This window comes from Dioscorea cayenensis, chromosome 14 (assembly GCF_009730915.1).
Source record: "Dioscorea cayenensis subsp. rotundata cultivar TDr96_F1 chromosome 14, TDr96_F1_v2_PseudoChromosome.rev07_lg8_w22 25.fasta, whole genome shotgun sequence".
Classification (NCBI taxonomy): Eukaryota; Viridiplantae; Streptophyta; class Magnoliopsida; order Dioscoreales; family Dioscoreaceae; genus Dioscorea; species Dioscorea cayenensis.
In genome coordinates this window covers 17435851-17450073 of record NC_052484.1, presented here as the reverse complement: position 1 = coordinate 17450073, position 14223 = coordinate 17435851, and the positions used below count along the sequence as shown (strand labels likewise).

Sequence of the window (14223 nt, the reverse complement as noted above, 5' to 3'; positions counted from 1 at the left end):
GATTTCAAATACATACCTTTTACTCATAAATCAGATTTAACAAAACTTTACAAATTTCAAACAATTACAACATTTAATAAGAAAAAGATTCTATACTCCACATACCCTTTTTCTGATAAATATTACTCAAGTAATTACAAATAATGGTTAAAACAAAACATTTGTGTATAAAGTCATTTATTGAAATGTAAATATGAAAAAGATATAATTGGTACTCATAAAGTTACTATCAATCCTTCATTTCCCTAAAAATATCTGTGATGACAACTCAATGTTGGAAGGACATAATAAGAAAACATTTTATCAATAAATCTTTCCAATATTAACAAAAAATCACATAACACTTAAATCTTTTGTGTATTAAGATATAATTGACATTCAACTTTTTAATGTTTTTTCATTAATAATTTTTTATTTGACTATATTTATCAATTGATATTAAAATTAAAAATTTAATAATTGTCTTAAAAAAAGACAAATGTAACAAAAATGGCTATTAGAAATGCAAATCTTAGTGTTCATTCTAATGGCAATGTAAAATAAATAACATTAAAAAGCCCTTTCTAAAACTTTGAACAAATTAAAATTCTGTATTCAATTCTTTTTTTCTAATTTAGTATTCTCAACGAACTAAGTTTCCTCAAATGCATTTATTTTTTTAATTTAACATCTAACAAATTCACACCACACAATGGACCATTGATTACAGCACTATCAAACAAATCATTAGTAACTCAATAGCTCAGGCAAATGAAAAGAAAAAAAAAAAAAGCCACTCATAAATAAAATATACTTCATCTGAAATACGTTCATCTGAAATAGCATAGAAAACCATGTGAACCAACCATCTACATGCAAATTAACATTAGTATAGATATTACCCTAATTGCAAAAATGCAAATTAGAGCTCAAACAATTACATGCCATGAGCAAAAAGCTTCTCAGAGTACATCCCTTGAAAATTGAAATCAATAATCTTTAATGGCTTGAAAAGAAACACTATTCCAAATCAATAACCTATTAATGGCTTGAAAAGAAACATTATTCCTTGTGCGGTTCAAATCTGTCTTTCCTTGCAATCTTGATTTTCAAGAGTTAAGTCGGTTTACCTTGAAACAGAAATCAAATTGAAATTGAATTCATCAACCTAAAAACTGTTATTTTGAATTGAAAGCATTATTTAAAATAAAAAAGATATTTTAAATAAATAAAAACTATACTCAAGGTAACATGTGGGCTTTTGATCAAAATAGTCACAAAACATTTTGCAAGTTGACCAATAAAGAGAACAAGCAACTTTGAAGAGATTACAAATGTAATCATGCAACATAAATCAAGCTTAATATAATAGATACATACACCATAATGTATATGTCCATGTATGTAAATCACCTGTCTTAGCACATCTAAAATTATGAGAATATGAACACCAAAACTCTAAGCAAATAAAGCAGAAGTAGCAAACAAACTACTGTTTAAAAAAAAAATTAATCCATAATGAATCCTAGTTAATAACACGAGGTTAACATCCTCATTTGCTCGATTTTCAGATTTCACTTGCTAATTCAAAACATGAAAGCAGGTTTACTTATGGTTGGCAGTGGTATACTGGTATCTATTGTCTTTAGCCTTCGTCCTCACATCTTTAAACAGTAGTCAATTCAAAACATTACTACACTAGCATTAAAACAACCCTCAAAAGAATACCCATCCAAATAATAACTAATATAACATGAAATATAATATTTCAATGCATTACATAAGATAATCAAAATCTAAGTGCAGCAAGACATAACTAACCGGTTCTATTTTAGAAACTACAGTCCAAAAGGATAAGAAATTAAGACATTATTCCCTCCAGCCACAATAAATATAGCAGATAGGTAATCTGTGGATACAAATGACAATAGTCACTTTGCTTGAAAGAAAATAAATAGAACAGAAGACAAAGGAATGCAAAGATTTCAATACGAATTCAAGTGGCAAAATTCAGATAATACCATATTAGGATAGGCCAGCCATATATCCCTATATGCAGCAGCAGCAGGATCCTAAATTAAATTCAAATGTTTTCATCATGTACACTCAGGCATCTCAAACCCAACAAGATAGAAGAAACTAGTGCAAAGAAGCAAAAAAGCCTCATACTTAAATAATAAAAACCAACAAATAAAATAACTGGCTGTTTTTAGGAACAAAACATCATTTCAAATGAAAGCAAGGGAAGAGTAACAATGTTTCATCAATATAGCGCAAGTTTTGCCAAATTAAACCACAAAATTGCCAATAGACATCACATAGTACTTTGCAAACATCTAAAAATAGTAAGACCTCTTCCAACAAAACAATTGAGTACACACCGCTCTTAATCACCCTTTCTCCGGAAAGAGCATCCCTCAGTGAGCCTAGCACGACCTCCGGTGGGTTGACAGAGGACAGTTTGACAGTTACCACATACAACAACAGTCTGAGAGTGACTGAATACCGTAGTGCTGCAAAAGCACAACAGTACATTTACAAAATCACAAATCCAAGTTTACTAAAATCAAAAAATTCTTGTTTAAGTCAAAAACAATTCTTACATGTTAAAGCATCCTTGGCACTTCACATCCTTCAACCATAACAAACAAACAGCCATATAGACTCATCAAGCACAATCAACCAATATACAAAGTACACAAAAAGAAAAAAAGAAAAAGGATAGAAATATAAATACCATGAAGAAAGAGTTTGGTGATTGAACGAGCCTCTTGAGCTTGTGCCTCCTCTTTTCAAGATCAGCTGGGGGATTCAGCAGATCAATATCGTTTGGGAGCACCTATTCATCAAATCAAAAGATCAATACCAAAGACAAACATCCCAACCAAAGATTTCAACTTTGAATTGCTGGAAATAATCAAAGCACCACATCTAGTACAATATCAAATTAGAACCAAATCAAGAACTTCATCAGTATATATGATCTTTGAAACCCTAACATATTAATCAACCACAAAATTTGTTCTTTTAAAAAAAAATACAGATTACTCACAAAAAAAGAAACATGAAAAGAAACACCTTGGAATAGAAATTCACGTCGATATCATCTAGCTCAACCTAAGAACAGATCATGGCACATGAATCCTAGATTGAACAAAAAGTCCAGCACATTTGAACCACAAACCTTAATCAATAATAAATCTAAGAAAAAAAAAGAAAAATTAGAGAATTTACAAGTCATATAAGCGCCATTAACAACAAGAAATCAGATCTAAATCAATAACATCCATTTCAACCGGAATCGAAGCCAAACGGAGAAGAAATCAACGAGAAAACTCACCATCTTGTTTCGCGCGGTGGATGCTCCACAAAAGCCGCGCTCTAGGGATTGAACGAGAAGGAGCCACAAAACCCTAACTGCAATATAAAGAGCAGGGAGATGAAACTCAGCCATTGGATGGAGAGATGATGAAATCTTGGCCGTCTATCAGATTTCAAGGACTTTTAAATTGGGCCGGACCTCATTTTTGCCTCGTATTGACTATGTAACATCAGGCCCAGGATTTTTTTTGAAAAATATTAATAATCATAAAGCGAATTTTTTTAAAAAATTAGATATAACACTTTAATAACTTAAGGTCAATGTAACATGTACTTCTACATGATTAATGAAATCGGTTATTTATATTATTATCTCATTATTTATAAAATATAAATTATATCATAGAAATACATAATCCGTTAACCACAATTTTATTAAGACGATCCCCAATACTTAATAGCACATTTTTTTATCTCCGTAATTTAATAAATATTCAATATTAATTATGAGTTTGATTGTAGTTATATAAGAAATGAATTAATGTACGATAAATCGGAAGTCATAATTGTGACAATGATGACAAACAAAAAAATTATGGGGCTCTTCTCTCATGATTTATATTGTGCTTGTAGTGTTTTTTAAGAATTATTTATTCAATTGTTGGTTTAAAAATAATAAGAAATAATTCTTATGAACGGGTATTAATCCTAGTGGTTAAAAGCCTAGTGCGAAAAATTCTTGAGTGAGATTAACTCTTGTAATGGATTTTCAATAACTTTGCTCAAGAGTAGCCTACAAGCCATTAGTTCTAAATACCGGTGATCAAAAGACCAAAAAAAAAATAAAAAATAAAAAAATTTAACCAACCAGAATAGATTGAGAAAAGGATAACTCTTTTAATAAATGTTAAATTATAACTATTGTAAATTAAAGATATACTATACATTAAGTTTCAATGTGGAAAAGTTATATTCTCCACTCCTCTAGAATTACATGTGTGAGAAATTTACCATTACGGGATTATAATTTTTAATAAATCATTTTAGGTGCAAGTGACGATCATCATTATCTCACATATTAGACCACAACCCACGTGGTGAATCTTTACAGGGCCATTAAATCACTGATGCACCTTGATATCTATTAATTTTTTGATATCTTTAAATGGGGAAAAATGTTATTTCAACACGTATAACAACCAGAATTTCCTGGTACTAGAACGGCCACGGTTTTATATGACATTATTCTATGACATGAGATATTATTTATTGATATACATACATACGTGCATGCATGTCCAATACAATGCACATTTATATATACATATATATGATCCTGTTTAAACATTGCATGATTTATTTACGAGCCCTTATAATCTTATACATGGGTACTGTTGTACATCACATGCATACAAAGATGATGGAATATATGTAGTTCACACATCCCTCACCGCATGCGCATGAAACTCATGAGACAATTTGAGCATTTTCTTCAAGCAACTTCATCCCTCACTGCATTAATGCATTCACATGAAACTCATGAGAAACAAAATATATATATATATATATATATATAGACCAAGAAAAATAAAAACAAACTAAATATCACACAAAACAAGAAAAAGAAAAAGAAGAACAAACTCATGTATAAATTTCATTGAAACATAAATCAAAATCAAATAAGAGACACAACTCACCTGAAAGAGGAAAGGAGTGGAAATCCAGACTCATTTTCTTCACTTGTTCTTGCTTTTCAGCTACCAAAATATAGAACAAACCCATCACTCCAGTATGCATCTCAGTGTTTCTGTAATTGGATACAAGAGTGAGAACTTCTCCATCTGAAACTTTTACTGAGCCTGGTGTTGGATAGCAAGTAGACATTCCGACAATGTAACCCTTCTCATTCCCTGCTTCTTTTCCATTTCCATATGTAGGCATTGAAGTACATAACACTCTTCCATCCTGATCATATTGCAGATTATAATTAAGATTGAACTATGTGAGATATTCATATATAAATTCTTTGGACATGTATGATAAACGATAACCGATAACCGATAATTACCTGACCGTAAAGAGTAGACCCAATTCCGGCTGAATGTTGGTGTGCACTACCGTAAACAATGTCACCTCCTCTAGGAATAATCATTTTTGCCTTCTTTGTATCAATGCATTCCTTGTTTGATCTTTCAGACAAATCACACTGCTCGACTTGGTATTCTACCTGTAAAAATTGTATCACTATTTTGTATAAATCTGAGCATTTCATCTTATCAGTTTAAGTTTTTGGCTTAAATAGAACGCAGATAATATGTTAAATTTGTATATAATATAGTATAAGAGTTTGGTTTGGGTTAAATTAGTTTGTTTGCAACGCAACTACTTAAAATAAATTAGAATGTATCAATTAGATTATACAAGTTTTGGGTCTCTCATCCTGTCAACTTAAGCTTTTGAGATTGAATCGAGCTCATATAATATATTTAATTTGCATCTAATAGAGTGGAAGGAACAATAGCTAGCCATCATTTCAAACGACATTTATGGTTTAAATACTTTTACATAATTATGTTATCGTTTGCTCACCTTGCAACCGGAGAGAGCACCTTCTTTTTCTGTTGCCGTGTAAGTGACATCAAATATATAGATCTTGACAGGGATAATGGTGTTATCCCATTCTTGCCAAGTGACCTTATACCGGAGGTAAAGCTTCCTCCTTGATCCTCCATACCCTTCTTGAACCAGACATTGAGTGTGATCATAACAGCACCGCAGTCCACCGATGTAATCTTTTCGTAATGGCCTCCCGTATTCATCCTTAGTCACATTATAGAGACTACATTTGCATTCGGTGCACCCGAGTTTATCGACCACTCCTCTTGTATCAATAGCATGAACATTCATCAACCATCGATGCTCAAATCCATCTGGGATTTGCTCTGGATTTCCAACTTCAATTCCGTAGGGATCAGGGACCCAAGTTTTTGTCCTTCGAGTTTCCGACCCAAGTCCAAAGTATTGCCTAAGAGTTCTGTTGCAAATTCCAGAGTTTCTCACAAACTGATAATCGAAGAATTGAAAATCTGAAGGATTTGCCTCAATTGGATCTTTAGTAATTTTTCGGCCATAGTACCCTTCAACCACCCAATGATGAAGGTATGTCTCATGGAGGGGGACCGGAATGCCGGCCTCACCGACAACTTCAGCATCGAAGCTCTTGAGAGCAATATGTCCTCTTGGAAAGGGTACATCAAAGTAGTACTTGTTTATAACTGAGCCCGGACTTAAGAAAAATGGCGGCGAGAGGAAGATAGCAGACTTGACAGAGTTTAAGGATCTCCCCGGAGATCGAATTGCATTGAGTGTTAGTGAAGATGACAAGATGAAAATACACACTAAACAAACTCGAGCATCGAGCATTTTCACTGCAATTAGCTCTGAGTTTATCTGCTGAAAATTATACTCAAGTAAGAAAGTGTAGAAGACTACATTGCTAGTGAAACTTTTTTACCGGTTCAACTCAATTGACGGCAGAAAAAAAAAAATTAACTATGACAGTAATCAAAGCATCAAACATACATTTTCACTGCAGTTAAGTTTTTTTTTTAAATAAAAATAGGTAAACTATAATTTATTAAATAAAAAAAAAAAGACAAAACAACACGACAAGACAAATACAGACTAAAAACAACCAAAACATAACAAAACAAAGATGAAACAACATGAATAAAACATCTTTCAGAAGTGGATGGGTACAGCAAAATACATCATTAACTAAAAAACAAATGAACACAAAACAAGATATAGACTAAGGAGACTACAGTTAACTCTGAATTTAATTATCTGCGGAAAATTATTCAATTATGAATTACTCTGAGTTTATCTGTGGAGAATTACTAGAGTAAGAAACTATTTAAACTATCTTGCTAATTTAATTTTGTCGTTGTTGTTTGGATGAAGCAGAAAAGCCAAATAATTAGTATCTATTTGCAAGAAAGAATGCTAAGGGAAAAACTGAAGTACTCAAATTCATTCATATTGTTCCTTGTACTATAATATCCATTAAAATCTAACCAAAACTATCTATGAATATGTTTGACTATCATAAATAATATATGAGTACTGATCAGCTCAAATACTGCTAAAAATTGATAAGTGCTGCTAAAAACAATGATTATCAGAAAAAGATGATGATGATATATGATGATGATGATGATTCACTATATATAGTGGTGCTCAAAACTAAATATCAAATTAATTCAACAGAAACAGATACATATAAATATCAAAAGAAAAGCAGGCATATATAGAAACAGAAAAGCCAAAGAAGAAGATGTTGTTTTATGTCTTCTAGAACTTGAGCTCAAACAACATCCTATAAATCAAAGTAAAGCAGAAGAAACTATATATAATAATTCTTAAAGAAAACATAAACAATTAAAGAACAAAAATATCAAAGAAGTACATCACTGGAATTCCAATAGAAACTAAAAACAAAGCGAAATATCTAAAGAAATTAAAAACATAAATATATAGAAAGCTATAAAACAAATACTAAGAAGAAGAAGAAGAAGAAGAAGAAGAAGAAGAAAAGATCATTCTCTATTTCCAATAGAACTTAAGAATTAATCAAGAAAAACATCACTGCTTCTCAAAGTTACACATCAAAGTACAACAGAAGCACAAAACTCATGGAATGAGGAAAGTAATATGACTAAAGATGAATATATAACTAAGAAATTAAGGCATAGAGAAATTAGAAAGAGGAAAAACTAACCACGCTCACCTGTTGTTTTGAAGTCTTAAAAATAAGTGCACAAGTGGTGGTGCAATGAAGGCAGTTCATTTATTCATGGCATGGTTTTATACATTTAATGCATCAACGTGGCAATGCTGACTGCATCCTTGCGTTAAATCAGGATCAAGACTTCATGAAATTTCTCCTTTTTAAAATTATGAGTTTATTAATTTCTTCTTTCTTGGGGCGTTAGTTTTGATAATGAAAATGAAATGTTATTTAAATTATAAAAAGAAGAGAACTTTGGTTTTGATGATGGATGGGGTTTAATTAATGTGATAAAAATGAAATATTTATTATTATTATCACTGCATTACTCTTCCTATCCAATGTTGGTTGATGTATGATTTTCATTGTGCACCATAAACAAATATATTTGATCTCCTTCAAATAAATAAAAAAAAGATTTTAATTGATAGTTAAATTAACTATTTTTCCTGATTTAATTAACTGTTTTTATCTTAAGTAGTTCACAAACTTTTCTGTAAATCTTAGTTAAAGATTTGTCTAAAAGCTTATTCTCCCATATGCAAATAGTTGAGTTTATTACAATTATTGATATACAATATATAGCAATTTTTTTTTGTACATATTACAAAATATTGACATAAATATTGGCGTATTTTCTGGTCTATTTTTTGTCTATGAAGAGCTACATTTATTATTATTTTTTTTATTATTATTTTAAAAGACTACATTTAATCAATCCACTAGTTAAAAAATAAAATAAAATTTAAAGAATATGAGTATGAGGATATTGTCAATGACATTAATTAATTGGGAACTTTAATTTGATTGATTGGAAGTGCCAAGCAAGAAATGTTAATGAGAAGGACAAGCCTCCGTCGAATAAATTTATTGTTCATTGATTTTGAGGAGTAAGCGATGACGTAGGAGTACAAAAAAATGAAAAATATCATAGCATGGATATATATATATATATATATATATATATATGCACACACGTTTTCACATCTACTTCCAAATCTCCTCTTCACCACAACTTGTTTTTAAAAAATAGTAAAATTTTTTAATTAAAAAAAGAAAGTACAAACAATGTAGAGTAAAGCCATGATAAGCAACAAATATAAAAGTCCACCATGAGTGAAACAACCGGAAACATAAATTGTACTCTATTAAAACAAAAACACCCTGCTAGAGTATGAGGGATCTCTAGAGGAGCTCTCTTATCATGTTGAGCTGGTGCTATCACACATCTCTCTGGGGCTACAAGCCTCACCTTTTATGGGATCAATGAGCTCCAGGCTTCTCTATTGTGCTTGCTGCCTTCTTCAACTTCTATTGTTTTAGATCTAGGGCTACAAAATGCCATAAATAGAATGTATAAGTAATTTTAATAATTAAGAGAGGGAAGAAAATATATGCCAAAAATACACCTATTTTTTTCTAACCGCACAATTTCAGAGAATAAACTCTAGTGAGAGAACCCCAAGTTTTCTTTGTTGTACTGTGCGTTTGATTGACGGAATGGAAAATTGAAATGGATTGAGAATGGGGAAGATAATGGTAATGATACTGTAGGAATAAGAATATAAATAAAAACTGTGTTTGGTTGGAAAAATATTTCATTGGGAATGAAAAAAATTAAAAATGAGAATGTGACAAAATTACTTTTATACCCTTAATACACAAAAATCAGATTAATAATAAATAAATCTTTTATCTAAAGAATATTCTAAATATTATTATTAAAAATAATTATTATAATTAAATATTTCAGATTAAATATTTATTTATAATTAATTATTAGTTTAATAGACAAAAATGTCATTTTACTTTTATTATTGTAATTATATAAAATATTTTTTTATTTTAATTATTATTTAATTTAATTATCATAGTTAATTATTTAATTTATAAGTTTTATTTAATTAAATATACATAGGGGGAAAAGTGTCATTTCAAAAGTTAATATTTAATACTATTTATTTCTCCCTAAATAGTTTTATTTCTCCCAATTTTGGGGGTAATGCATATGCCTCTACAGTACCATTATTTATTACCTATACATTCAATTCTCATTCTAACAGTTGTGCATCCAAACATGGGTATAAACTACTATTGATAATGATTACCATTCTAACAGTGTTTATTACCTTCATCCAAACAAACCGTAAATTGAGACCTCCAAGTTCCCACATATTTGACAAGAAATTATAAAGGCTGAGTAATTCTAAGCTTTAACTAAAGTGTTCCCATATGTGCTTAATAGATGATCAACAACAGAAAAATAAGTACTGATCCACCATTTTAATAATCACATAACATAACATATAAGTGGGCATAGGAAGTCATTTGCAACCTCTTTTATATAGATTCTCTAGATTAAGGATCTTTTTATTCCATGCTAGTTAGGTGAAAGTCTTGATCATTGAAGAGCAAATATCTTTAAATTTGACTAGAAAAGGTTGTTAGTAAGAAAATTCCACAAAGATTTTATTATATATATAAATATTATTTTATTACAATACCAAATGGTTGAGATGGCCGAGTTGGTCTAAGGCGCCAGATTAAGGTTCTGGTCCGAAAGGGCGTGGGTTCAAATCCCACTCTCAACAATTTATTTTATTTTATTTTATTTTAAGAAACCCATTTGCAATTTTCATGTTAATCATGTAATGGCATGTCCAAATTTATATTGGCCCTTTCATAGCCTCGTCCGGACTCCAAATAAATTTTTTTTAAAAAATTTTTTTCCACTAAATTAAATTATATAAAAACCATTCATTAAAAATAAATTCATAATTAGATATTTTATTAATAAACTATTGACAAATGTACTAAAAATGACACACTATTCTAAACTTATTTGCTTATATACATGATTTCAAATCTTGCTGGCTCAGGTTTTTATTAATTAAACAAGCATAATCTTAAGCAAGTTAAAATTTAAACCCAACAAGTACTGTTTAAGTTTTCTACAGAATGGTTAAAATGGCGTACTATTTACAATATTTTCTAATTTATTTATGTTTATCCTCAATTTTTATATCACTCTTTTATCTTCTAAATACTTAATAATGTTAATTTTTATGGAGATGCTCAATTTTAGATTTATATATATACCTAAATGTAGATTTAAAAAATTATATTATAAATCTCTCACATTTCTTTATTTAAAATTTATTTAATAGAATTAATTTAAAACGCATGCATTATAAATTTATACATATAAACTAAGCTCTTCATCAATTGCAACAAACAACTGTGGGGCATGTACATTTTATGCCATTCCGCCTAGACAACGATTATTAGTTTTTTTACTGAATTATTATTTTCGGGTTTCTTGTAAAACCATTTTTAAAGTATTGTATGCTCTTTATTGTGTCAATTGGAGTCTATTCATAACTAATGAATTAGTCTTTTTTTTTTAGTTTTTCTTTTTAATTTATATCTCATGACTATTTTTCTCTTGTGTTACATTAACCTCGTAAGAGTGTTTATTTCTAATTTATTAAAGTTGTAGTTTAGCCATTATTTTTAAAATAAGACTTTATCTCAGTTTAAAATTTAATATAGTTATATGCTTGACAAATACACATATTATTATTAAAAATTATTTAATAAAATCACTTTTCCCCCTTTAACCTATTCATTCATTTAGTTATATATAATTTCACAATTATAATTAAAATTTTCACTTGTTTTACTATAAAATATTTAAATAATATACATACATATATACATTTAAAAGAGAGAGAGAGAGAAAAGGAAACAAGATGGGCAGTTCACTTGGTTGTAAAACCATGGTGGGCCAAGTTATGGGTCTTGCCGGCCTTTGGGCTGCGACCACTCAACCCAGAGAGACCCAAATGTCCGTACTGTGTCCCACACCTAACATGGGGCGTTAAGTTATGGGCCTTTCCGGCCCGTGGACTGTGACCCCTCCACCAAGTGTGGCCAGGTACTGGCATGGCACTGTAGCACCATGTCCGTGTCTTCGTTGCCGACTGATAATATTTTTTAAATAAAGGCATAATATATCTCAATTTTGTTTATTGTCAGTATCATGACAGGAAGACCCTGGGGATTCATGATTGGATCTGAGCTAACCATAGCCCAAAGTCGTATCTCTTTGGTTAATAGGATTCAAAAGGTTTATCGATCCCAGGGGGTACAGATCCATAATAGACATATAGAAATTATTGTACGTCAAGTAACATCAAGAGTGTTGGTTTCAGAAGATGGAATGTCTAATGTTTTTTCACCTGGAGAATTAATCGGATTATTGCGAGCAGAACGCGCGGGACGTGCTTTAGACGAAGCGATTTGTTATCGGGCAATCTTATTGGGAATAATGAGTGAGAAGTAATTCAATCATTCCCGTCATAGTGGAAGTCTCATAAACTCCTGATCATCTTAGGGTTTTTTTTTAATTACAAAAATGACTACTTAATGTATAATTTTTTTTAGCATTTTCAATTACATCAATAACATCGAATTTTACTCACTTCTTTACCAAGAACATGGACTTCTCCTCGCTATTTTGCTTTATGAAATTTTTGAACATTGAACGGGTCTCAAATAAGTACATAAAAACAAACTGAATGCAACAATTTGCACTAATGTATTATAGTGGATCATTTGGTGCAATTGATAGATGGATAAGTGAAGAATGAAACCTTTGAACTAACTTGTCTGTTCTAAATGTTGATCACACCTTTTTCCATTTCATTATTAGTTGTAAACCACATTAGGGAGTTGTTCACTAATGATGCGCACTACTCCACATGATTAATTAACTCTAATCATCATCTTGATCAATATATATATATGATTAATTATATTAAGTTAGTTAATTCTTCATGTGAGTGTTAATATGATCAAGTTTAGTTTTTTTAAAATATTATATATATATATATATATATATATATATATATATATATTATAATTAAACAATTGAAAGAGAATGAGAAGAAATGTTGATGATTTTTAAATAATAGTAAGTGGATAAATCTGCCTTTCTCTTTGCCATGAAGTTGTCAACTTATAATGAGATTCTAAAATGCTTAACTTTATCTTTTTCTTTTGTTTTCAAAGCAATAGTTAAGCTTCTTATCATGGCATGGGAGAGTGCAATGCTGCGCTGTTTTAAGTCCCTACAAAGTACAAAATCTCCAACTTGGCCAATTTGCCAAACAATTGCCACCTAAGACTCTTTACAACCAATATTTTTTTATTATTATTAAATTTATGCCATAGCAATTGGATGCATATATATAAACATTTTATTATTCACTTTAATTATTATAAAAAAAAAATCTTTATAGCAAGTTTGATACTTTGATGTCTTTGTACTTATAAATAAAAATATAAAGGGTACAAAAACAACGATATGCCCCAATGATAACTGTTGAAAGGACTTGGAGTGTTCATGATTGGACCAATTAAATTTTTTTAATAAAATATAAATAAATTATATTAAAACTGAGCATAAAATCGGTCAAATCATATTTATTTTTACTTTAGGTAAGCTAACGCTTGATTTTTTTTAGGATATAAATATTTTATATAAAAAAATTAGTACTACTAAATAAAAAAATCGTTATCAATTAAAACCAAGTGAGTTGCATGAATAACTCTAGCTTTTGTTTTTTTTTTTTATTATTATTATTTGTGTTAAATTATTTGTTGAAGGATTGTTGAGATTGAAAATGATAAGGAAAAGGCAGAAGTGCTAAAATAGAGAAAAGGTTTAAGTCTGAATTGGTTTGAAAACATCATCAATGCTGTCTTTGTTGATTGATGATTTCAATGCTGTTTGGATTTAATTGTTTATTCCTACAATCAGGATAGGCTTGCCTCTGTCAGATAACTCTGGACTTTGTGGCAAGTTCAGAGAATGCATAACTTCAACTTCTGTTTTTTTCTTATAGTCAAATTTATGATTGATTCATTGATTAATTTTTTATAACAGTGAAAATATAATTCAAAATATTTTATAAAATATTTTTAAAAATTTATCATAAACTTAAAGTTTTCATGTCACTTGTTATCTAGATTTTGTACCGTTTCAATTTTTTTTTTTTTTATTTGTTATCCAACCATTTAACCATTAATTATAGTTTTCAATAATCTTTTGATCTATAGTTACTGAATTC

General features: G+C 29.8%; 2 protein-coding genes and 1 non-coding gene across 4 annotated transcripts; 1 reads left to right on the top strand and 2 right to left on the bottom strand.

The window, feature by feature from the left end:
• Positions 1-2153: 2153 nt before the first annotated feature.
• Positions 2154-3425, bottom strand: LOC120275301 (40S ribosomal protein S27-2-like). Its single transcript, XM_039281835.1, has 4 exons — positions 3320-3425; positions 2717-2818; positions 2583-2611; positions 2154-2492 (listed from the first exon to the last, which is right to left on the bottom strand). Exons 1-4 carry the CDS (start codon positions 3320-3322, stop codon positions 2366-2368), a joined length of 261 nt encoding a protein of 86 aa, XP_039137769.1. The 5' UTR covers positions 3323-3425; the 3' UTR covers positions 2154-2365.
• Positions 3426-4639: 1214 nt separating this feature from the next.
• Positions 4640-8164, bottom strand: LOC120275331. 2 transcript variants are annotated; one of them, XM_039281867.1, is made up of 5 exons: positions 8090-8164; positions 5890-6753; positions 5369-5527; positions 4998-5265; positions 4640-4812 (listed from the first exon to the last, which is right to left on the bottom strand). In XM_039281867.1, exons 1-5 carry the CDS (start codon positions 8147-8149, stop codon positions 4793-4795), a joined length of 1371 nt encoding a protein of 456 aa, XP_039137801.1. In that variant the 5' UTR covers positions 8150-8164; the 3' UTR covers positions 4640-4792. The 2 variants fall into 2 exon arrangements, with proteins under 2 accessions (XP_039137801.1, XP_039137802.1); XM_039281868.1 differs by having other exon boundaries at positions 5890-6750.
• A 2435-nt stretch (positions 8165-10599) lies between these two features.
• TRNAL-AAG lies at positions 10600-10680 on the top strand. The gene has a single exon. It is a non-coding gene; the product is annotated as a tRNA-Leu (tRNA).
• Positions 10681-14223: the final 3543 nt, after the last annotated feature.

Excerpts from the sequence above, each read along its gene's own strand:
- LOC120275301 (XM_039281835.1), bottom strand. Across the intron at positions 2,612-2,716 it reads CACCAAACTCTTTCTTCATG|GATGTGAAGTGCCAAGGATG; the intron begins GTATTTATATTT and ends TTATGGTTGAAG. Across the intron at positions 2,493-2,582 it reads TGCCAAGGATGCTTTAACAT|CACTACGGTATTCAGTCACT; the intron begins GTAAGAATTGTT and ends GTGCTTTTGCAG.
- LOC120275331 (XM_039281867.1), bottom strand. The coding sequence starts at position 8,149 with ATGAACTGCCTTCATTGCACCACCACTTGTGCACTTATTTTTAAGACT. Across the intron at positions 5,528-5,889 it reads GTGCTCTCTCCGGTTGCAAG|GTAGAATACCAAGTCGAGCA; the intron begins GTGAGCAAACGA and ends CAATTTTTACAG. Across the intron at positions 5,266-5,368 it reads GGTCTACTCTTTACGGTCAG|GATGGAAGAGTGTTATGTAC; the intron begins GTAATTATCGGT and ends CAATATGATCAG.